This window comes from Ixodes scapularis, unplaced genomic scaffold (genome assembly GCF_016920785.2).
Source record: "Ixodes scapularis isolate PalLabHiFi unplaced genomic scaffold, ASM1692078v2 PGA_scaffold10__122_contigs__length_95168666, whole genome shotgun sequence".
NCBI classification, from domain to species: domain Eukaryota; kingdom Metazoa; phylum Arthropoda; class Arachnida; order Ixodida; family Ixodidae; genus Ixodes; species Ixodes scapularis.
In genome coordinates, this window is record NW_024609836.1 from 46,033,542 (window position 1) to 46,057,292 (window position 23,751).

The 23,751-nt window shown below is 44.5% G+C and overlaps 1 protein-coding gene across 1 annotated transcript; it reads left to right on the plus strand.

Annotated features, from left to right (window-relative positions):
* Nucleotides 1-15,119: 15,119 nt before the first annotated feature.
* On the plus strand, nt 15,120-19,267 carry LOC8037974 (GATA zinc finger domain-containing protein 10). Its single transcript, XM_002406135.5, has 2 exons — nt 15,120-16,987; nt 18,930-19,267. Exons 1-2 carry the CDS (start codon nt 15,414-15,416, stop codon nt 19,072-19,074), a joined length of 1,719 nt encoding a protein of 572 aa, XP_002406179.3. The 5' UTR covers nt 15,120-15,413; the 3' UTR covers nt 19,075-19,267.
* Nucleotides 19,268-23,751: the final 4,484 nt, after the last annotated feature.

Consider the following 23,751-nt stretch of genomic DNA (forward strand, 5'->3'; position numbering starts at 1 on the left):
TATCGGCTAATTCTTTCTTAAACGGGGAAATTCGTAATGCTCCCAGAGGAGCCCGACTTTTAACTATGGTTCTTGAGGTGAAAACGGGTATAATTTCTTTTTTATTTCACTGAGATATATCATAAAGAGCAGAGGTGACAGTGGCCAGCCCTGCCTGAGCACTCTTTTTTATTGCTGTGGGTTGTGTAGTTTCTGCTTCCTATGTTATAACTACCTTATTGTCTATGATACAGCTGCCGAAGAAACCTAACCAATATGCATCTAAGTTATACTCCTTCAGCTGACCCCAGAGTTTTTCCTGGCCCACATTATTGTATGCTCCCTTAATGTCCAAAAAATCTAGCCATAAAGGAGTTTGGTTCTTCATTGCTATTTCTTGTGTGACGACGAATAAGTTACCTTCCAGTCTTCTATCTCTTCGGAATTCATTTTGGAGCTCACCCAGTATTTGCATATCTTCTGCCCGTTCCTCCATTCTCCACTTTACTATCTGCATAGCTAATCTGTATATAACTGAAATTATCGTTATTGGGCGATATGCCTTAATGAATTGTCTTTGTTTCCTCTGCCTTTATATAATAGTCTCATTTGACTTAGTGTGCAATCACTGGGTACCTCTCCTCCTGTAATTGTTTGATCAATCACATGCCGCAACTTCAATTTGCTTGTTTTTCCTAGTGTCTTAATGAGTTCCATAGGTATGTCGTCTGGGCCTGTCACTGTACCTGCTGGAACCTTACTTTCTGCCTTGTCCCAATTCCTTGTGGTCGTCTCCATTGTTACATAATTCTGCTCCTCCTCTACGCTGCTGCTGTCAGTGCTATCCACTGCCCCCCTCTGCTCAAGCTGGGAGAAAGCCTCTTCGATTGTCTGCCTAATATATTCCCGTGCCTCTTCTTCCTCTACTCTTCTCCCCTCCCGTGTGGTGTTCCCAAAAACTTTTCGCTGCATTCCTATACTTTTTTATATATTTATTTCCATGATCCACTGCACTCCCAATTTTGGTCTGTATTAAAGCTGATGCCCCCCTTTTTCGCTTTTGGAAGCTTTCCCATTTTGATTCTACCTCAGTTGGCAAGGCTCCCCTTTTCTTTGCCCGCCTATGCTCCCTAGATGCCTTTTGGCGCTGCAATATGGCTGCTTTGACCTTCTTATCCCACCGGCTTTTTGGTTTGCGTCTTCGTTTTTGCTGTCCTCTAATTGTTTAATTCGATGCTTCTCTAATTCTCTTTTAAAGATACCTATTAGACCCTCATATGTCCATTCCATTTCTGGTCGTTTCAATACTATGCTCTCAATGCTTTTCGATACTTCTTGTATTTGAGCTTCAATTAGTTTTCGTTTATCCGCTCGTTCCTGGGCTTGCTGTTCTGATTTGGATGCGCCAAATATGATCTTAATTCGTTTGTGGTCACTCCCTAAGCTTTTTGTTCCTTCCTCACCTATTCCCATACTTGCTAACCTGTCATCAGGGTGTCGAACCGGAACCGAACCGAACCAAAAACCGGAACAGAACCGTTATTTTTAGCCGAACCGGAACTGAACCGAACCGAAATCTTCGCCGCCATCTTGGAACTGAACCGGAACTGAACCGGAAAAAAATATAACGGTAACCGGTTCAAAACGGTTCACGGTATTCTTTTTTGTTAGTATTAGACATTTATTATTATTGGCACGTGTATTCCTCTACGTATCGATCAAATCGTCATATACAGAATTGCAATGTATAATAAATCCTGGTTTTTTGCGGCGCTTTCTTATTGGCACTATGATTAGCCATGTGTCACAATGTCACGTGACGTCATGATGTCAAGACATGCTGTCAAGTAATGTCACATCACGTGACCCCGTGACGTCACGTGACTCACCGCGTTAAGTCGATTCGAATTGAGGACGTCGCTAGATCTATTAACGTTGTTGATACCGTGACGTCACATGACATCACAACTTCACATTGAGAGTCACGTGACACCATGATGTACCCGATTGTCATGATCCCGAGTCAAATGCTCTGGTTCATGACAACCAGTATCGCCAAACATTCGGGTAACGCTCGTGTTCAACTCAAAGATTATGATGGGCCCGAGTCCCACTAGAGCTAGAAACAGAAACAAACGAAAGCGACAAGCCTCAGACACATGCAGCATGTTCGCGATGGTACCTTTATACGGCTTTGAGTTGTTCGGTGCTCGCGAAGTTAGCACGAGTGTTTACAAGCCTGCAAATGGTACCATCGTGTGCATGATACTCGTGTTTGAGCATAGCCTTCTTTATTCTACAAAGCCTGTCAAATCGCAAAATACTCTGGTTTAAGGCTAGCCGCTGTCGTTTGTTTCTGTTTGTCGCTTTAGTGGGGCTCGGGCATTATAGCCCAACTAAAGCTATATCTGAAGATCAGCCCATGCTCTATGCTTTGCCAACCCTGCGTATGACTATGATAAACACTGACGGTGTATATATTAGGATCAGACCACGTGGCTGATAGTTCTAATTGTGAGTTGAGGAGGGGAAAGCTGTTTCATTTCTTTCTTTCGACTGTCTGCCATTTCGCGGAGGGGCAAACTAATGGATGCTTTTGCAAGTTATCAACGTCAAGGATTACAACTTAGCGGTATTTATTGAACTTAAGGTAAAAAAAAAAAGATGCTGCACGACCCATTTTACATGTATGCACACCATTGAGGCTCCGAAACATGTTTTCGTTATTGCTGAACTGCCTCAGAAAGTTGTCCCGAGAATAGAAGTGTTAAAGGGTCTAAATGTGACGTATTAGTCGGACGTTACATGGAACTATTAATGTGTACGGGAGGGATACTTGAGAAGAAAGGTCCTAGTGGCCTCACGGGGACAGCCGAACGTTGGCAGCCGCTCTAAGTCTCACAGGGGTGTCGCTCTCAAGTTCTCCAAGTTTCGACCGCCCTGTATTTTGTTTAACCTTCACAGTTTGGTGCAAAGTTAAAGCAAGGAAGAATTACTGTTAACAAGTGACACAAATATAATTGTCGAGTGAACACCACTCAATACGGAGCAGGCAATCCCTGAGGAATAAAAAGTATCTTGAGGAGACACTAAAAAAAAAAGGGAGTGGGGAGGGGGGTAGTTTTAAAGCATACTGTGTCGCAAAGATTCCTCTGCCCCACATTTTCGGCGCAGACTAGAAAGCGTGGCCTGGAAACGATAGTGACAGATGGGTAGTTGGTACAACTTTTATTTGTAAAAACACTCTTGCCAGAAAGCACGTTTTCGTCGTGCCAGATACTCGCGCCGTGCCTAACGACGATGTACCAACAAGAAAAATGTGTGCCTCTCAAATACATAGCTTGCACTGAGCGCGAAACTTTTGCAGCGTGCATTTTGCCAAACCGGATTTGATTTTCTCAGCAAGAACAACTCGCAATGACAACCAGCATCTAGTGCGATTACGTCACGTGCAAACCATGTTAAATACTTCAGCTTTCTGGTGAAGTGCGACGTTCGCAACACCAGCACTAGACGTCCAATGTGTAAAGTTGTGTAGTATTCATAGTAGTCTCGCGATGATATACGGCAGCCTAATGAAATGTTGGAGCACATGACTGATAAAGAACAGAGTCATGAAGTAAGGTCTCAAAACAAGTGCACGTAAAACCTAAGATAACATTAGCCTCCCGAGGTAGTATCCCGCGACGTTTCGAGCTGAGGCAAGCTGATGCCCAAAAGTGATTTATATTAGGATTCTAAAAAATCTTTGTTTGCCCTGCGCGGAATCTATGTTTAATTAGGAATATCATTTTATGCATTTCTATGCATTTCTTTTTGCAGTAAAGCGTTGTGTAAGGGATTATTTAGAAAAAAAATTGCGTGTCATCTCCTTATTTCTGCACATTTCGTGTATTTGCCTTCCGATATATCATGTGACCACAGTGTTTTTTGGCATGCCCTGCAACCCACTATTTTACACTGCAAAACAGCTAACAAAAGCACGTTGCCGAAGACACAACAGCTGGCGTATTTTCGAGTATCGTCCTTCCGTGTCGGTCTCAGGCGGTTATGTGAACTTCATAAAGTCAAATTTATAGATGATAATAAAAATATACTTAATTCCTGTCTGAAGATTTGGCAGCATAAATAGAAGATTCTCACCTCCAAGATATATAAGTAAATGCGCCTTTAAATTATCTGAAAGATGTTCGGCAAATATTTTTCGGCGCTTTTATCCTCTATAGACACGTTATGGGTGATTTTGAAAAGATATAAATAATGTTTTTTTTTTATTATTTTGAAGCTAATTTAAATAACTATATGTGTTCCTCACGCATATATAACTTCTCAAATATATAGAAGTTTATTATCGCGTTTTTTATGTGTTTTTACTATCGCCTTTTTTTACTGGAACGAGTGGTGGAACTATGACGATTGCACACAAACTCTCAGAAAGTGTCCAATTAGGTAGCTTCGGAATTGAGTAGAGCATGAAATACCACTTTGTTCTATTTAACAAAAATCATCAATTAGCGAGGGTGATGCTTATTTGCAAATTAAATTGACCTGCATTTTGTCAAGAGCAAACCTCAATATCCAGGCTATGCCAGTTTATCCAATATAAGAAAATGTTCACATGGGTAAGCACTGTTTCAGGTCAGATTCGATCTCAGTACTAAGGTGCTCATAGGTTAGAGTGAACAATTTCAGCCACTCCTTTTCGCATGATTCGTCGCCCGCATCATGGTGCTGAGAGCAAACAATATGCTAGTTAGAAAAACAAGCATTGCGATTGTCGCTTAGTGTTCCTATAAAATATAGACTGGAAGGACTTGTCTCGTGACTTTCGTGACATTTTGAACATTATATTGCCTTAAGCTCAGTCGTCTCGTCATTATATATATACATTGTGCCACGTATTCCGTAAAACAGATATCATGATATATATGGCGACGAGGTGCCCATTTCATGATTGTATTCACTGTAATTAATTCCTTAGTTCAAGGGAAAAACCACGATTCAACATCTAATACTGCGACACAAAGTTGTACCAATCACGGGTATTTTAGGCAACCTACTTCACTTCCGAAAACATTTCGATTCAGGTACAATATATGTGACTCTGGTAAACGAAGGGATGTTGAGTCGTATAAACACGACGTTTTGCATGTTAATCTAGATTTTCCTTTCTTGTTGTGTAGGAATAAATAACAGAATTTTATAATTTTGGTACCTGAGAATAAAACTGAATTGAACAAACAATAAAAAAGAAAAAACTATATACTGTAAACGACTATTTTTCGTGGGCTCAATATTTCGCGATTGAGGTCAAAGCTGAAGTTTTGGAATAATTCGCGGGTTGTAATTTTCTCGACGCGGTGGAATCTCAATATAAATTTCAATCTGTTTACATTTTACCGAAATTGTTCGCGGGACCCATTTTTCGCGAATTGTAGGCGATTCGCGAAATTCTCAAAAATAGGTCCTCGCAAAAATCAGATCGTTTACAGCAGTTAGTTTCACGGCCTAAATAGCGCCTATTGACAGAACAACGCGGAAAATATATTCTCAATTTAGCGGTTCAAACCGGTTCGAACCGGTTCGAACCGGTTTGAACCGTTATTTTTTGCGCCCCGGAACTGAACCGGAACTGAACCGAAAGCCGTGAACCCGAACCCGAACCGAACCAATAAAAATATCGGTTCGACACTCTGCCTGTCATACAGTTTGTGGCCCATGAGGCAGTAGTCTATTGTTGAGTGTGAATTGTTTCGCTCCTACGTTATCTTGCCGTCGCATTTTGCTTGTGCATTCACTAACACTCGGTCAAGGGCATCACAGAAATCATCTAACAACTTTCTGGTTGTATCTGTGAATCCATCAAACTCTTCTAAATGGGCATTCATGTCTCTTATGATAATTATTTCATGATTAAGGCGCATTGCTTTGATGTCCCTCGATATACATGTAAAGTATTCTGCATTTTCCTCCCTCGACCCATTTCCTGTTTTCAGGTAAGCAAACTTTGGAAGAGTGTTGAGGCCTGTTACCCAACGTTTCAACCATAAATGTTCTCGGCAGCTTTCCTTCTCTCTTTCCCAGTCTTATCATTTAACTAACATGCCTAGACCTCCGCCTTTGCGTTCACCTTCCCTCCGGTTGCATCACATCCAGGAGTAGCCTGGTGGGTACGGTGGTTCCTCCTCATCTCTAAGGTGCGTTTCTGCTACCCCATACTCTGTGATATTTTCAGCCTCTAATCGTTCACCAATGTCCTCCCACTTCATTTTATTTCTGCCTCCCTGCATATTTATGAAGCCTATATTGAGCCGATTCTTTCTCTTGTTTTTGCGGGGCTTCCTCCTGCTCTCCCTGCTGCTCCTGCGGTACTCAAACCCAGGAATTTCTTCCGACTCTGGTACCGGTACGTCTTCTCCCGCTAGGTTGCCATTGAGCCAAAGATGCTCTGGAGCGGATTCGGCATTCCTTGCGTACTGTTTATACGCGGCGCGAAGTAGTTAACTTACAAGATTTGGTTGCCCTGGGAAGAAGCGGTGCTTTTGGCGCTTAAAGCGTGTACGTCTTGATAAGATAACACATATCTAATCTAAAATGGACCAACATAACCTAATGCTACACATAAAAAGAGAAATTATAAATTCACCAGGAGGAACCGGATTTTTTTACTGAGTGAAATGTCACTCTGCCATATTCAGTTCGTGTTGAAACGCGTTCTCAAGGGACATGAAATTTTCGCCAAGGTGGCCCAATTTACGAAAGATGAAGTTCCGTAAACTATTTAACAACGGCTGTCGAATTGCCGTTGTTTTTGTTTGCTTTTTTCTTATCAAAACAATTTAAAGGGGTCATGAAACGCTTTTCCAACTTTTTCCTGTTTCGCTTTCCTCCTCAACTCATAAATCGCGCATTCCACCAAAAGAGTTAAACAAGACGAAAAAGGGGAGACCCCTCTTTCTCGCACTGTCGTTTGTGTAATCCGGACATACCCATTCTCCCCCTAGAAGATTAGCCCGTCGCTCAAAATTCAGACAAAAGTTGCTTTCCCCACCCCGTTCATTCCGAAGCTGACAGTGCTGTTGAAGCTACGTAATCGTTGGGCCAGCCACACTTGCCACGTGAGCGTGGCAAATGTGGCTGCAGAGAATGAAGTCAGGTGATGAAAGGGAGGCGGCTGATTGGTCCGGCAAGCGCGTAGCTTCCACCACAATGTCAGCTTAGGGGTGAAGGGAATAAGTGAGGTCCGGTTGCGTGTGACGTCAGTTTGGACCCGATGATGCGCTTTTGGGACCGCGGATGTATCACAGTGAAAAGGCAGAGAGGTCGCGAAGGGGAGGAGGTACGAAATAGTCCGCTCTGTTTTCAAATTTTCGCACTGAAAGTCAGGCTTTTGACTTTCTACCTTTTTTCTTTTGGTCCACTGAACAATGTGCTATTAGTAAAATCCCAATCTAAAATGATTTATCCCAACCCAAAAATCGTTTCATGGGCCCTTTAAGGTGCTACTTATTTGGTATCATACTTTCATCGCCAAGAGCTTGTCTAATAAAACAGATTGGTAAACGTTCCGTAGCTCTTCTATTAACGCGGAGTCAGAAACATTAACAATTATTTACACTGCTACAACTACACTCAATTTGTAGATTGCTAAAAAAATATATACATATATGCCATACATTATGACTAGTCAATTAGTTTGTTAATGTTGAATATGAAGGACGATAGATACATATTTAGTTTCTTTGTGTTGTTCAAGGTTTAGTAATAGGCACAACAACGCAGAATACGGCAAAGAAGAAAAAAAAAGAAAAACACCTGGCGCTTTATTTCTTCCTCTGTTAGGCGATGCGGATTATCCTTCGTTCGAATTAGAGGAATCGACCCAATCTCCTCTCTCCGCTCTGAGATACCTCTCCTTGACCTTCCCCAGTTTGTTTGTTTCACATATTTTTTTTTTGTCGAAAATGCCCAGGGGCAAGGACCCAAGGGTACGAAAAAAAAAAAAAAGGAATTGGAAGATACGGGTTTTTTCTTAATTTCAACATTGAGATGGACCGCTGCGGAGGCTACGAAGAGCCACCCAACCCAATCCAGCACTGACAAGCAATCGCGTGACTACGCGCGTCGCTGCGCCTCTCCCGAAGGTCAGAGGACACTGACACGGCAGCGGATGGTCTCCGATGACTCGTAGCGTTCGGTAAGGACCAACAACCAAGTTCGAGCCAGGGTGACCGCCAACGAACACACACGAGCTGACAGGAAGGTCACGTACGCTTCCACGCGTGTGATCCCGTGACGCCTTTTAAGCGCTCCGGGTTCATAAGCCTGGTCCGCTCAAAATCAGGCTTAGCTAAAGACCCAAAATACAAATCTGTGGCGTGACAGTAAACGTGCGTTCACCTTGGGTGCTCCCAATAAACACTTTTTTTCTTTTTTTGGTGACAGGTCCAGTATTTACAGTTCAACCCTCTCTGCAAAACACCCTGCTTCCCCTAGCGTATCTAAAATAGATTAAAAAAGTAAAAAAAAAAAAAAAGACGGGGTTATTATTGTGTCACGCACAACAACCTCTAAAGAATCCCTTGCCTAATTGAAACAACTAAACACCTGAACTCAGCACGAGACGAGGCGGGATTAACGGTCAGCGTGTCCTCCATTTCAGCTTACGATGAACCACAGAATCCGCCACGAGCCATCAAAGTCATTTCAATGCCGCGTGAGAGTCACGTGACCTAATGGAGAGGGGGTTCAGCGAGGCGTAGAGCGCGTAGACACGTAATATCTTCGCACCGCGCGATTGGCCGGGGTGACTCGTAGCCGTCCGATGTGGTCCATCGCAAGGTGAAACCGAGATTAGGAGGGAGAAGCGAGAGCCTACCCACCGTTATCCCCTCCCGTTCTCCCGGTGTCCTTCGGCCGCGTTCGTTACGTTGCTCAGAAGTCCGGTTCTTTGTTGTTGTGATGTACCCCTTTGAGCCGGTCCGCTATTTGAAGCTCAGTCATTCGCCAGACGCGAGCACTCGGGACACGAACCTCGTTCACTCGTCGTCTGCTGCCTCCCTCCAAGGTACCCTCATCACCCGCTGTCCTGGTAAGAGGAAACTTCTTCCTTCCCGGTCGTTGAACCACGCGATGCTTCGAATAGGATGTCCCTAACATTAGAGAGTTTTACTGCTCCGTTTCTACATTAGAAAGTTTTAGGGAACCGTTTTTGCACTTCCGGTACAGCGCGATGGACGCTCCGGTTCACACTGCGCGTATGCGAGTCTTCTGTGGCAGCGCATGCGCAGTTCGTAGCGTATCGGATGTAGTTCCCTAAAACTCTCTATGCACTTTTGGCGCCGCTTGATTGGCTGGATCGAATCGTAGCCGCGTTCGGGCTTTGGGGTGAAACGGAGCATTGCGTATCGATGACGGTGGACTCCGATAACGATACTCGATACTCCGCCGGCGCCTTTGCGCAATGTTGCGTGTATGCCGTTATCGGGTGTCGTTACCGGAGTGATCGTTGGAACCGAGTTGCTGAACCTTTCTTGGGTTGAGGTGCTACTGTACGGGGTGTTTGGCAGAAAGGGGAACCTTGTTTTTCTCACCGTCAAAATAAACTACGCATCACCGGACGCTCAGTCTCTGACAAAATGTTGCGCTAGCAGTCGGGACCACGATAAGGCCAGTTTCAGAACTTGCCGTTACCCGATTCGAAGCTGGTCTTCGGAAATTTTCAGATGACAAAGATGGGTGTCGCAGAAGCCCAGCCCGCGAATGCCGTGAAGATAAATTTTCGTCCGATTCCAGCAACTGGCCTCATTTTCTTATTGAAAATTTTAGAAAACCGCTCGTAACGTTTGAAGGAGGTATGCTCTGTAACTTTGAAATCTGGTCTCAACCGCTAGCGCTACATTTCAACGGAAGTAGAGCGTTCGATGGTGCGTTTTTTTTTTAAATTTATTTATTGCGGTGGTAAAAACACTGTTCTTGTTTCTCCTAAACACCCGTTATACTACTGACCGTAAAGTCTACAAGCGCGAGCCCCTTGCATTTGATCGCGCCTCGACTGCACCCTTCTAGCCTTTGGGGTTAGTTCATGCAAAGGTGAGAATCGTAAGATGAACTCTGGGGGTATTCACTGGGCGCCATGATATGAGCGATGTTCCGAGCGCATGCTGGGAACCATCTCACATCAATAGCCTGCTCTGAAACTAACAGGATGAAGACGGCAGTGCGTTTTTCTTGGATGCCCGGCCTCCTGCACGCGCTCTTCGCCTTCCGTCGTGCTTCGGCTGCGCGTGCATGCTCGAGGCTCACGGGACAGCATAGAAAGCTCGCGCTGGAGGCGGAACCTCCCTGGCATTCTCAGGCTGTCCGTTACTGTAGTAGCAAATACCATGGTAGAAAGTATAGTAGGAACTATTATAGCAGATGTGGGCAAAATGCGGCTCGCGAGCCGCATGCGGCTTTTTGCGGGTCCAAGTCCGGCTCGCGGCTCCCTGGTAAGCGCGCCCCCCTTAACAAAGTTCCAAAGTAAAAAAAAAAAAATAAAAAAGCAGCTTAGTCTTGGCGGTTTTGTACTACAGTGCGTACATACAGCTGGACTGCTTTTTGACACGCATAGCGGGCGTCATGGGCAGTGGCTGGCTAGCGAACCATGCATTCATTTTTGTTTAGCGGCTGAAGAAACGTTCTGCTGCCTTGCATTATTTGTTGTAGCCGATAATTTGACTCGTCCCCTTTGGAAACGATTGTTCCCTTCATATGGTTTCTTCTTAAAAGTAGCCCCCCACCCCCCTTACACACACACACCTTTTTTTCTTTCTTTCTTCTTTTCCTGCTGCTCTTTGAATTTTTGCATAACTTTGTCTCCGGCTCTAACACCATGCCACTCTGGCCACCTCTGTACCATAGTCACCGGCCCTTTCCAGTTGTAAAAAAAACTAAAAAAAAAAAAAAAAATCTATTGCTTGTTTGTGCTCAGCGTGTCGCGCACTCTAAAGAGTGCGGTACACCACAATCATGCAATCGCCGACCTTTACTTTTTTTTTTCTAGAATTCAAAGGTTGTTGTCAAATCCTAAGCGCAAAAAAAAAGAAGAAGAAAACAACAACAACAAAAAACAGGTTGATGTTGTGTTTAAGTTAACTGTAGCCCGCAGCAGAACCCGGTTCGAATCTAATGCTCCTGCGTTATATAAATAGTTTCCCTGTGCACAAAGATAGGCTACATCAATCTTGCCCCCTTCCAACGAGTATCTAGAGATGAGGCAGCATAAACTGACCCGAACTTTTCTTTTAACTTTGTCAAGAGCACCTACAATCGGTGAGAGGTTAAGAATTCAGGGTAAGCCCCTTCCACCTCCTCCATCTTAGCAGAGTGGATGCTAGAGAGGAGGGCGCCTCTTCTCCCGCGTTTGCTCTACTAAAGTAGAAAGAAGTGAGAGGTGCTGCCCCTGGGGATGCAAGACCGTAGTGTTACATTTTCTTGTCCCGTACCGAAGATCAGCACCAATTACATATACGGAGCGTAAGTTCGTCTGCTTCTGGCACAGCGGTTGCGATGATGACAGAACGCCGAACTCTTATCGGCTGATTGAAAAAAATATATATATATATTAATAAGCTAGCACTGAGGTCTACCCACTATCCTTCTAACCAAAGCCAATCACAGCTCGGCGTCGTTCTGACGTCACCGCAACTCCTGGGGCAAGAAGCAGACGAACTTGCCCTCCGTATTGGACGCGAGCTCCGGTCAGCGTTCGGCTGAAGTTTCCCTGTGATTGGGCACGAGTTGTAGCCGATCGCTGACGTAGCACTGTCCCATATGTGTCCCATGTATTCTCCGCCACGGCCTTCGGTAGATGACGTATAAATTCTGTCACAGCGGCCTTGCTACCTATCCGGTGCCTACTGGGTTCGTCGGCATCTATGTGCCGAGAAACTGAGGGAGAGGAGGAGAGGAGAGCGCGTGGGGGACGTTAGAACGCCGAGCTCTGGTTGGAATGATTAGTGGGAAGACACTAAGGCCTGGGTCACACTTACAGCTAATCCGCTGCCGCCGAAGTGGAATCAGCCGCGGCAATGCACAGTGGACGCTACGCCCGGCGGCCGAATTCTTTCATATTCGCCCGCCGATTCGCAAGTGTGAACCAGGCCTAAAGCTTGCTGCTTTTGTCTCCGCTCCAATCGTCGAGCGACGCTTGCGGCGGAGACAAAAGCTAGGGACCGCCAGATCGAATCACGAGCCACTTAGAAATTGCGCGGTAAATTTCGCTTCGACGCACGTATCGCTGCCCGGATCTCTGATCAGTGATGGGGATGGGCGGACGGCGGTGCAAATGGAATAGCACATGAGTGACTCATCAATTTTACATTGCAAAGAAAGCCACAGCATGCAGGTTTCTTGCAGTGTCGAAGCAGTAGAAATGATGCAGCCCTCTTTTGATTCGGAGCATTATTCGTCCATCCCGGAACAATGTATCATAGCTTCGCTTCAAACGTGATTGGACCTGGCGGCCGGTGGCCAAAGCCAGGTCGGTGTCCATCGTAGGATGAGACAAAGTATAGCACCTTCCAATCGGCACATGAAGTGGTTTCCTATTTACTTTGCCCCAACTCATCTACGTCAGTAGGCAACATGGCAGCTGCCGGAAGTGCACACGGTTCCTGATATTCGCGAAAATCGCGTGTACGGTCCGATCGTAGCCCACGCTACGATTCGGCGGTGCCAATCACGCAGCGCCAAGATTGCATCGTCACAACGGCGCTCGTCTTTCTTGTGCGTTTCCTATCACTGGCTACACCAATCGCCGATCACGTCCAGTGAATGTGCTGTAATACTGTTTTTTTTTTTTTTTACATTTGTGCGTAGTTGGTTGACTTGGGGATAGCAAACCTAAAGTCCATCGATACTCCTTTTACAAGTAGTAACGACAACCAACACAAATGACAAAGCACATTGCGCTGGAACAAAATGGCGGCATTCAGTTCAGTCTTCTGCTGTGCGCCGCCATTCGCTTCCTGAAACGTGCACCGTCACGCAGTCGGCGCTTCAAAGAATGTCGATCCTTGTAAGAAGCTCTCATCTAGGAACTTTAAGCGAACCCACGAGGAAAACGAGCGACGTGACGATGGACTTTTCACGATGCTTGATTGGCCCAACTTGACCCCCCCCCCCCCCCCCCCCCCCCGCAGCTTAGGAGAGAGAGAGAGGGGTTCTTTAAAAGGTCTATATTCCCTCCAGAAAACCGGAGTTGTAATACGTCGGACTTTAAAGGGCGATTCCCACACTCGCGACGTGCGGTTTGCTTTGCTATGGCAAGATTTTCATTTTCTAAGTGAGCTAAAATGAATAAATTTAAAATTTGTCTATCTGCACCACCAAATGGTACAACAGGTTGAAACCATTTAAAAATAAATAAATAAATAGGGTTTAACATGACCAAAAAGGAAATTTAGATTTAAAAGCCAATCAACAAAGAAAAACTGGGAGGCAGCGAAACTACTAGATCGGGTACGGGCTTGTGTGTAGTCAGCGGGCTTTTATCGAGTATAAATTCAGGGTAAAAATGCCGTAACTTAAAATATTGACCATTTAGTTTTGTACGTCTTGGCCTTGTTTTTTTTAGATTATTATTATTTTTTTTAATTGAGACGATGACGAGGTTTCTTCTCTGGTTTCTTTTGCTTTTTTTTTTCAATCTAATATAAAAGAAGACAAATATGTATTATTGGGTCAATGTTTGTTTATTTTATTACTTTAGGTGTAATCTAAATTACTGTTCCAACCCCCCCCCCCCCTTCCCCTCCCCGTATTCTAAAACTAAAACTTCGTAGTAATGAATTTGAATATTTTTCTCCTATTATGTAGCCATGTGGGTTTATGGTCCGCTCAGTGATAGTCCCACCTTGTTTCAAGAGGTATACTTTCCCCTGTGTTCCCTACAATATACCTCTAAGTAGTTCAAGGCAAAGTCTATTTCAGGGCCCCGCCTTGTTCCATCTATATATACATTAGACCAATTCAAAACAAACTCCTTTTCAGGTCTCCGCTCCGAACCACCCCATGATACCCTCGGTTCCTGTTTTTTTTTTTTTTTTCAAGAATCAGTATCCATTGTAATAATATCTACTGTAATAATAACAGCTGCGTCGGTTCCAACGTGACCGGTTTTTACCCCGCTTTGTTGGAGCCGTCGCAGCTGCTGCCATAGCAACCCGTACATCGCGAGCCGTTGCAGTCGCACTCCGTCGAACTCACACACAAGTGCATGTGTGAACCCACTTTAGGAAACGGTGTCTCTTAAAGGACCTTGGCAACGGTATTCAATTGGAATGTTTTTCACTCTACACGAGCTTACTGGCACACCTGGGACTCAAGAATACCTACACGCAACGCCACTGGCCAAGAAACTCCTTTGTTGCGGTGTAACGTCAAAAAACAAAAGCGATCATTTTCATTCAATCTCTCCTTTGCAAAATTTGATGACGTAACGTGGGGATCGCAGGACACCCAAGTGACGATATTTGAATGCGGTTAATAGATTGGACCCGAGCATTGCGTGGGCACTCGACTTGGGCCCGTGATAATTGCTAGCTCGAGAAGCATTCGGGTAGTGACCCGTGTCCAATCGCTGCAACGACGACAACAGCCGAGCCATAACAATGTCTGGAACTCAGCGCGTGTCCTGCGCTTTGCCAACCCCAGCGCGTGGCTATGATCAACATTGGCGGCATATAATCGGCTCCAGATCACGTGGCCGCTTGTTCTGGCTGTGAGTTGAGGGGGTGAACGCTGCCCGTTTTTCTTAATTTTTTTTTCTGGGACTTCTATTGCGTGGTGTGAAGAACGAACGCGTGTTTCATATGTCATTAACGTTAGGGATCCGTTTTCAGCGGTATTTTCGCAAAGTACAAAAATTGTTGCATCGCTCCTTTAAAGTATCGCGCTGGAGGTCAAATCACGAGGCAACAAGCGTGAACGTGCACTCTAAAAAAAGTCCGTGCGCCTACTTTCCCGCACAACACAACAGTCGCGTGGCTGACGTCACGGCGCCGCATCGCGAGAGCCTGACGTATCCGTCGCGTGATACGCGCGCCCGGGTAAAATCCCCAGAATTTCTAGCTCGTGTGAATACCCCTTTAGCCTTGCGTGGGGCGGCGCCGTACTCAGAAAGCGGTTCCTACTTCCACTTTTATTTTAATGAATATATGTATTCGTTTAGTTAATGTTACGAGCCCATTCCTATCTAAAGTAATCGTTAATGCTTCGTACATACGTGATGCTTGGAACATGTCAGCAGACAGTTTTTTCTATGATCAATATGACCGTCATACAAGGAAGAGACACAGATAGTGTCTTCAGACAGTCTCTTGTACGTTGTATTAGCAGTGTGACAGTGGCATCTTCTGCACAAAAATATTTGTAGATTTGTTGATACTCAAATGTTTTCCTACCCACAGATGCACTTCCCGGCGCTCTTGCTCTTCCTCTCGCTGACATGGGCCTCCACAAGTGGAATCAGCCTGCTGTCTCCACTCAGCTACTTCACTTCCGGCTTCAGGAGCCTGGCCAACTACAAGCTGGGCACGACCGCCAGGCTGATGTCCTACATTACGGGTGACCGCGCCGTCAAAGCCAGCGTCAACCTCAAAATTGCCGAGAGACCAACCATCGTGGAACCAGACCAAGTGGCGGTCGTTGAGGACGTGGCGTTGCCGCCCAGCGCCCACGTCGAGAGCCAAATCCTGCCGATTCCACAAGAGGTGCTAGATCAACAGATCGAAGAATTCAAGAAGCACTTCGAATCCGGTTACGCTGTGCTCAACCATGCCAACGGACAGCAACATCAACAGCAACACGCGCCGACCTTGACGATCTCCCTGCCACTCGACCAGTACAAGGAGTTTATCTCTGCCGGAACGACAGGCGGCGAGCTCATGAGAGTGGCTGTGGTGACGCAGGATCTTCCTCAACCCCAGTATTCTCACGTCCCAGCACAACTCTGGCACCTTCAGCAATCTGAGCAGCAACAATTCGATGAGCAAAAACATCATCAGCAACTTCTTCACCAGTATCAACAACAGTCTGAACAGCAGCAACAGTCACATCATCAGCAATACGAACATGAATCCCAGCAGCAACAGTTCGATCAGAAACAGCATGAACAGCACCAGCATAATCAGCAACTTCTTCACCAGTACCAACAACACCTTGAGCAACAGCAGCAGCAGCCACAGAGCCAGTTGGAAGCACCTCCGACCGAGGCTCATTCTTCTGGGGATCAGTACCCGGATCATACTGAGCCAACTGAACTCGCTGAGGATTCCCAGGGAACTCTTCAGAAGCTCCCAGGAGCATCCTCCTCGCATTCTCACGTGTTTCCCTACGGGCAATGGGTCGCACCAGAACTTCCAATGTCGTCCCTCGAGCAAATTCCCAGCAGGCTGGCCGAGTTCCAGAGCGGTCTGCAACGACAGGCTTCGCAAGTCCTGCAACAGATTCCGTCCCCAGTGGCACCCAACCTCTTCCCACTTTTGCAGCAGCAGGAGTCTCCCGCTTTTTCTCAAACTTCCACTGCCGACGCGCCTTCTTCCTCTTCAAACGAACAAGACGTGGTCATTCCTGGAAGCCAGTTTCCAGACCTTCAGGAACTGCAAGCAGCTGCTAATGATGTCCAGTCCGAAGGTACCTCTAATCATAATACGGAGATGTTTGGAAAGCCCAATGTCCAGAGTCCCCATACCTCTGCTGAGTCACCGGACTCCACACAAGCGTCTTCTAGCGTCCACGAGGAAAGGAAACGTCGCAGCGCATCCGATGACGAGCCGACCCCGACTGTCGAGCCAGAGTCCACCGAGTTCAGCAACGCAACGGTTCCAGATGACCAGGTGGAGGAGTACTTTCAGTTCATCAGGGCCCACGACGAGGACCAGTGCCTGGCGAGACTCATCTGCATGATGTCCACAGAGCCGAACGGCTTTGGCGCGTACGCCAAGCAAATCGACAGTTTCTTTAGGTAAGTGTCGGCTTCTCTTTAGTTCACCGCTTTAGCCAGCATTAGTGGCTGGCTTTATGCTTGCCTTTCATTTACGAACTGGTTCCTGAATATGTGCTGCTTATGATGATCCGCTATGCGAGAATGCTCGGTAACCTGAAGACGTGACATGTCATTATTTCTCTATGTTTAAAATGCAATATCAAACAGTCAAAGTGTCTAACGAATTCGCTTATTCACAATGCATCGGTGTACGAGAGAAAAAAATAACCGTGTTCGCCTCACTGCAAACTTGCTTTATCCTTTCGTTATAAGCTATTTTCGGAAATGCTCAATTTAGAAATGGTGCTGTTGGCCGCCATTCCTCATTAAAAATTTCCGAGTATCGCGTATAACCCTGGTTGTTCATGGCGTCGAACGTGTTTCGTTGAGAGTAAATTACAGTAAAAATAGTAACGGAGTTGAGTACTAAAATTTGTAAAGTAATTGAATAAAGTACAAAATACTCCGCAAAAGCAACTCGTTACTTTCAAGATACTCTCAAGTTACAATCATCTCTGCAATTCATTGCCAAGCTCAACCGAAGTCAGAAAAAATTCTTCCTCCCAGCTACTATGGAATCTCCTGGAAATCTCTTAGCTAGACTTTGACTGCCACTCAAGCTTCTATGAAGTCCCAAGTAACTACGAATGAAACAAAAATAAAAACGTAATTCAATCAACCTTTATTCACTTGTGAGAATCAGAACGCCATGACCAAAAAAGCTTTGTTCCCTTGCAGGAACAGCTGCTTATCGAAATTCGTGCCCGATAGTCACCCCCTGTTTTTTTTAAAACACATGTCCGCCGATGCCGCATAGCCGTTCGGCGGTCATTCGTGCTACCGAAGACAATGCTGCGTACGCCGCCAGCGATGGGCCGCCGGATTGGCGCCGTGTAGTCGCGTCTTACGAGTCTTGTGTGCGAAGAGAGCCTTGTGAAACGAACGAGCGGTGTGTGCGACTGCGTGCGGATGCAAAGGCATTTCTGAAGCTGGAGGGCTTTCTTTTATATGCTTTCACTCCATAACATAGAAAAATAAACTCCGGTTTACTGTCGACTCTTACCAGACACTTGTAGAACCCACCGTCTCTCCGACACAAGTGCCCTCCCCTCTGGCTTGTAGCCGTGTGCACATCTTATGCTTTCACCCGCATGCCCTTCGCTTCGGAATCTCTGTTGCTCTTGGGCTTGACCACAAACAAATTGTAAGAAAATGTGCTTTGACGTTTTTCCAAGTTAGAAGACAAAACACCCGTCCGCTCGGCTTGAGGCTGCGATACTTGCTTCTCCGTGTCACCATTCTCAGCAGAAGCACGGAAGTGCACTGCATTACCTGGCACGAAATGTGTCTGCAATGGCAGGGCGCCTAGTTCAATATTTCAACAAAAATAGGAAGTAACTTTAAAATGAGTACAAGTTACTTGAAAAGAGTATTTAAGTTAGAGTTGTCAATACTGACGTTCGAAAGTATTTGCAAGATACCAAGTTACTCACAAAAGTATTTAAGATACAGTAACTTGAGTAGAGTATTTAAGTTACGTGCAAGTCTCGAGTAAAACGATCGTTTCACTCCACGTTTTGAGTTAGTCATGCCATTTTGCATCACGCTGAAAACTAGTACCGCGTTTTCTTGTCTACAGTCCGCAGACGGTGCGTGGTCCGGACACGGTGCATAATCCGCACAAAACAAATTGTCATACGCGGCACACCTCGCTGAATGACTACTTTAATAGATCAGAAACTTATATTAGTCATTCATAAATCACCATTAAAATAACCTGTCCTTTACAAAAAAAAAAAAAAAAAAAATCGCGCCTTATCATAGTGAAGAAAGTGGTATTTTGCGTGCACGTTTGTGTATCTTTCCAATTGTAATTCCCAAAACGTTCCTTTTTTTTTTTTTTTTTTTTTTGTACTTCCAGAGCGTACAGTCCCCGGTCCAGCCAGCAGTCCGCTGCCTTCTACAAAGAGGCGGCGACGGCGAGCCGTTCGAACGAAGACTGCGCCACCAGATTCGCCCAATGCCAGATGGACAGCGATCAACTCAAGAAGGCCGTTAATCTATAGACATTTAAACTTTAAATATCCCCCCCCCCCCCCCCCCAACCTAGCATATCGAATTTGATTGAAGAATGAAGGGTCGAATTCAATTGAAGAATGAGAGAAGGAAGGGATGAGCGCCTTCATCCGCTTCCTGTGTATATCTGTACAGCGTGCTTGTCACTTCCGGTTTCTAATAAAACAGTTATTCTGTGTTTAACTAATGCCCCTTGTCTATGATATCAGCCCTGACGTTCCATGCGCGAAGGCGTCGGCGGAGTATCGGGTAATGTTATCGGAGTCGTCGTAACGATCTACTAAACTCCAGCATAACAGATTGCAGGGGTTCATTTTAATTTAGAACTATCACTTGGAGGCGTCAATGTTTTATATTTTCCGGGGGCGTTATTGATGTCGATTAATGAATAGCTCCATGAATGAAAGTTTTTTTAAACAGTTTGGATGGCAAAAAAAAAAAAAAAAAAAGGATGGCATAAAACAAACTCACAACGAAAGAAAATTTTTATAACCGCGGAAAAGTGGCAACTAGCGGTCACGTGGTGCTTGCGCTTTTTTTGGAGCTTCCTATGCGCTCTAAAAGTTACTCATTGTAGCACTTTTTTTTTTAACAAAATATTCTGCTGTTTGAGAATTACCAAGTATAAGAAGGCCGTCACTTCCGTTTCAGCTCATACGATAACCAGCAAAAGCTACACCATTTTCTGTACGAAGGGGCGCGGGTGTCACACGTTTTAGTTTCTAAAATGTCGGTTCCTCCAAAGCGACGCCACTGCACAACGATCACGAGGACTGCAGCCCTTCGTCGAGCACTGTCGAGCTGCCGCACTACACTGTTCGAATGTAGTGTGGAAGACTGGCATGTGATTGTACCTTATTAGAGAGTTAGTATTACGTATAGAAGTAAACGCCAGCGTGAGGGACACGCAACGCTAACACACAGTGCTTGCGGTGACGTCTTATGGCACCGTACCAGCCGCCATAGCTCCGGAGTCCGTACCTTGCTCCTGCTTCCGTACCTTGTGCAGCATACATTTCACACCTTCGAATCTGTTTCTCGGCAAGCCAAATTCGATGGTGCCAAATGTATGCTGCAGAAGATACGGAAACGGGAGCATGCTGCGGAGCAACGGCGGCTGATGTGAAACTCGCTACTGTTTCGCCGGTCTCCAACGCCAACGAAACGTATTGCAGCGAGCAGACGTGCATGCGGGTAGGCGTCCCCTCGAACTGGAAAGGCTGAAATTAGCAAAACGATGGCGCATAAAAATTAAAGAAACTAAACGTTCTAAAAAGATTGGTAATTAATAAAAAAAGAAAAACAACCCGTTTTGTTTGTTTTTTTCTCATGAAAAAAAAAAGGGGGGGGGGGGGGGGGGGGGGGGAAAGGCGTGCATTTCGTCCGGAAAGATTGGCGGCGTCTTAGGAGGTTTTGCCGATTGTCAAAAGTCGCGGCTTTTGATAGCACCATATGCTTTACCGAAAAGTAATGTAATTTCACGTGGATGTCTGAGATTACCTAGAATCATTTATTTGACTAGAACATTTCTAAAACCTAAGACCGAGGCTACAAAAGAGGGGACAATCGCAAGACGTCTTGTGATTATCCTTTCTTTCTAGACCCCGTCTTGGGTTTTAAAACTTTAATCAGCTCGCATGTCTTATTACGTTATCTTGTTATAACTTTATAACTTGTCAACTAAAAAGACCACAATTGGCACCAGTGATGATAATTTACACAGCTTTGATTGCCATACTTGTTCGCTCGTTTGAAATTTGATCATAAGCAACAAATTATAGAGCTTGAAATACTACGTGTTAAAACATCTTAATTGTATTATTGTTATTATTATTAATGCAAATTGCAGCAATATAGGCCCCCAATAAACGTCACGATCACAAATATACGTCATTTACCCATATAGACTTTCCAGAAAGCTATCATTTTGTTTTCTTTTTAGCGTATGGAAAACTGACATTTTTATTAAGGTACACACACACTCAAACACTGGATGTAATATAAAGTCCTAAGCGCCACGCGTTGCTTTAAGATACAGACACACTTCTGTTGTCTGACTCGGATTCCGTCTGTGGGTTTTACTAGTGAGAACAGCGTTTCTTAATTTATACGTTTTGTGAACATATTCTAACCTCATCATCCGTGGTGATCTTTTGTAAAATTTTGCTTGATTCTGTTATTATTGTGCTGGGAATAATGGTAAAGCAATTAATCATTAAATGCCCGAAACGCAGTTCAATATTTCATGTGACAATTGTCTGAGCGAGAAAAGGCATCAAGAACACACAAACATCAGCGGCGATTTTTTCAAGAAATACAATATACTATGTTACCTCTTATGCACATAAAATACCCCTTCAAAGGGACACTGAACTCCCCAAAATATTTTGAAATGCCTATATCGGACACGTATGTCACAAAATAAAGTTTCGGGAAACATTTTTTTTTTTTTTTTAGCTCTATAATTACGTTGTGAGACACATCTTGAGTTATGAAATAATCCGAAATTAAGACCAATACCGTGAAATTAAATCCAAAATAGAGGTTAGTTTCGGTTTCGTTCTAGAATCAAAACGTGCCACATGGCGTCTAAACACCGTTTTTGTTTTCAGGATAAAGAGGTGACTTATACGAGCTTCCTCGTATAAGTAGGAATAATTTGCGTCGCTCAGTGTCAGCACAGTAGACAGGCTCGGCAACTGGTATATTCAATTCAATTCAACGTGTATTAACCTTTTTGTACAATGGCGGGGGCTGGGAAAAAAAGCTGCATGGACAGCTTGTCGAGTTCCAGCACCACAAAAGTTTCAGCAGCAGCGGCAATGCGAGTTCACACACAGGGTATACATATTAAAAGGAAGAAAAAAAAAAGTTATACAATATTAGCTAATGCAGAGAACAGTGGATTTAAAAATCAAAAACAAGCAACAAAGCAAGTACAATACAAATGCAACTCCAGTGTAACCATATATCACTCGCAACACAAAAAATAAGACCGTAATTCTTTGGGTGAAAGAATAGTTACGTCTATGTGCTTTAGGGTTAGCATATTTAGCAACTTCGGGAGAGTTATTTTGATTCTCTGAAGACCATAGTCGGTCTTCAGAAAATCAAGCATCTCCAACCCGTACTATAACGGTATAACCGCCATTTTGGAAAACGAGTGGCGCCACCTATAGTGAATTGGATTCGCGACCAGCGCGTTGCTATGATTATCTTTGGAGGCATAGGATAGGCACCACCAGGCCATGTGGTCGCATGTTCTGGCTCCGAGTTGAGGAGATGAACGACGCTCACTTATTTCTCGGATTTTTTTGGCGACTGTCATTGCCTAGAAAGAAAAACTAAAGCTATTTTATTCAGTTATTAATGTTAGGGAGTGATTCTAACTATAGACCTTTTCATCCTCCTCCGCATGGGCGCTGCCATCTTGGAATCACGTGACGCGGCAGCCATTAGGCTGCTTCAACTGGCTGTTCCGCTCTCCCCTCCGCGCCTTGGCGGATGCGTTGTATTCGTGTTTTTCATCGCGTTTCACCGCGCTTTTTTGCCTTACTTCGGAATCTGTAGTTCGATACGTCTACTCGACAACTAAGACATCATGAGGGTTCAAAAGTCCTTATGACAACTGAGGTTTGTTTAATAATAGTAGCAGAACATTTTCAGTAAGAAGCGCGTATGTTCACATCACACATTTGATCGGAAGGAGCGCAAGGAAACTATCTGTAGATCCTGAAAGTATCGTTCTTTGTATTAATAATATATTGAAAACTGTTTCTTTTGATTATGTGAAGAAACTCGCGGAGGGGATACAACGAACATTTAACTTATATTTTATCTGAGGCTAGAAGTAATGTTACGTCAACCTCAGGCGATTTGTTTGTTCATAATATCAATCCTACATGTGTATGTGGTTCTCATTCCTTTTTTGCGACGTAAATATTCGATCGGTCGGTTTACTTATAAATTTTAAGAAATTGTATACCGTGCTCACCCCCATTTCGACAGTCATTAAAGTGATTTATTGATTATATTTAGACAGCTAGTGCCATCCAAATCATTTATTTTAACACAAAGGTTGGGACATCCCGCTTAAGAAACTGCCACAGACACTTAACAATTGGGTTTTTTAGAATAGTATGCACAAAGAAATAACGTCGTTTCTATTTGCAAATCGAAAACGCGGTTTGGGTTCGGCGCGTGCGCAATAATGACGTCGCTTTTTTTTTTTTTTTTTGCGCATGCTGTTTTAAATTTTGCCAATTTGACGCAAAAAAAAAAAAAAAAAAAAGACGTCTGCATAGCAATTACTTGAGTCCAGGATTGTCGATGGCGAATAGAGGTTCACTTTTGGTGGCTGCCGACGCCGAAATTTACAAAGCGAATTTGTTCAAACAAATAAATGTTTGTTCACACAGGTCCATAAAGTGGTGCCAAGCACTTGAATTCAGCCAAACTTTCCGTGGTATTTCTCCTCCTGCGCCCTTTAATTTTAATTGACCAATTTTACGGGAGACAAATGCTTGGTTTAATTTGACGGGCATGTCACTTATATCATATCTTGAGTAAGCAAATATTCATATAAAAATAGTTTATTTCCTAGGGCCAATATCGCGAAATGCTGCTGATGAGTTCTTTAGCAGGGTTGATAATTTAACAAATTTCCT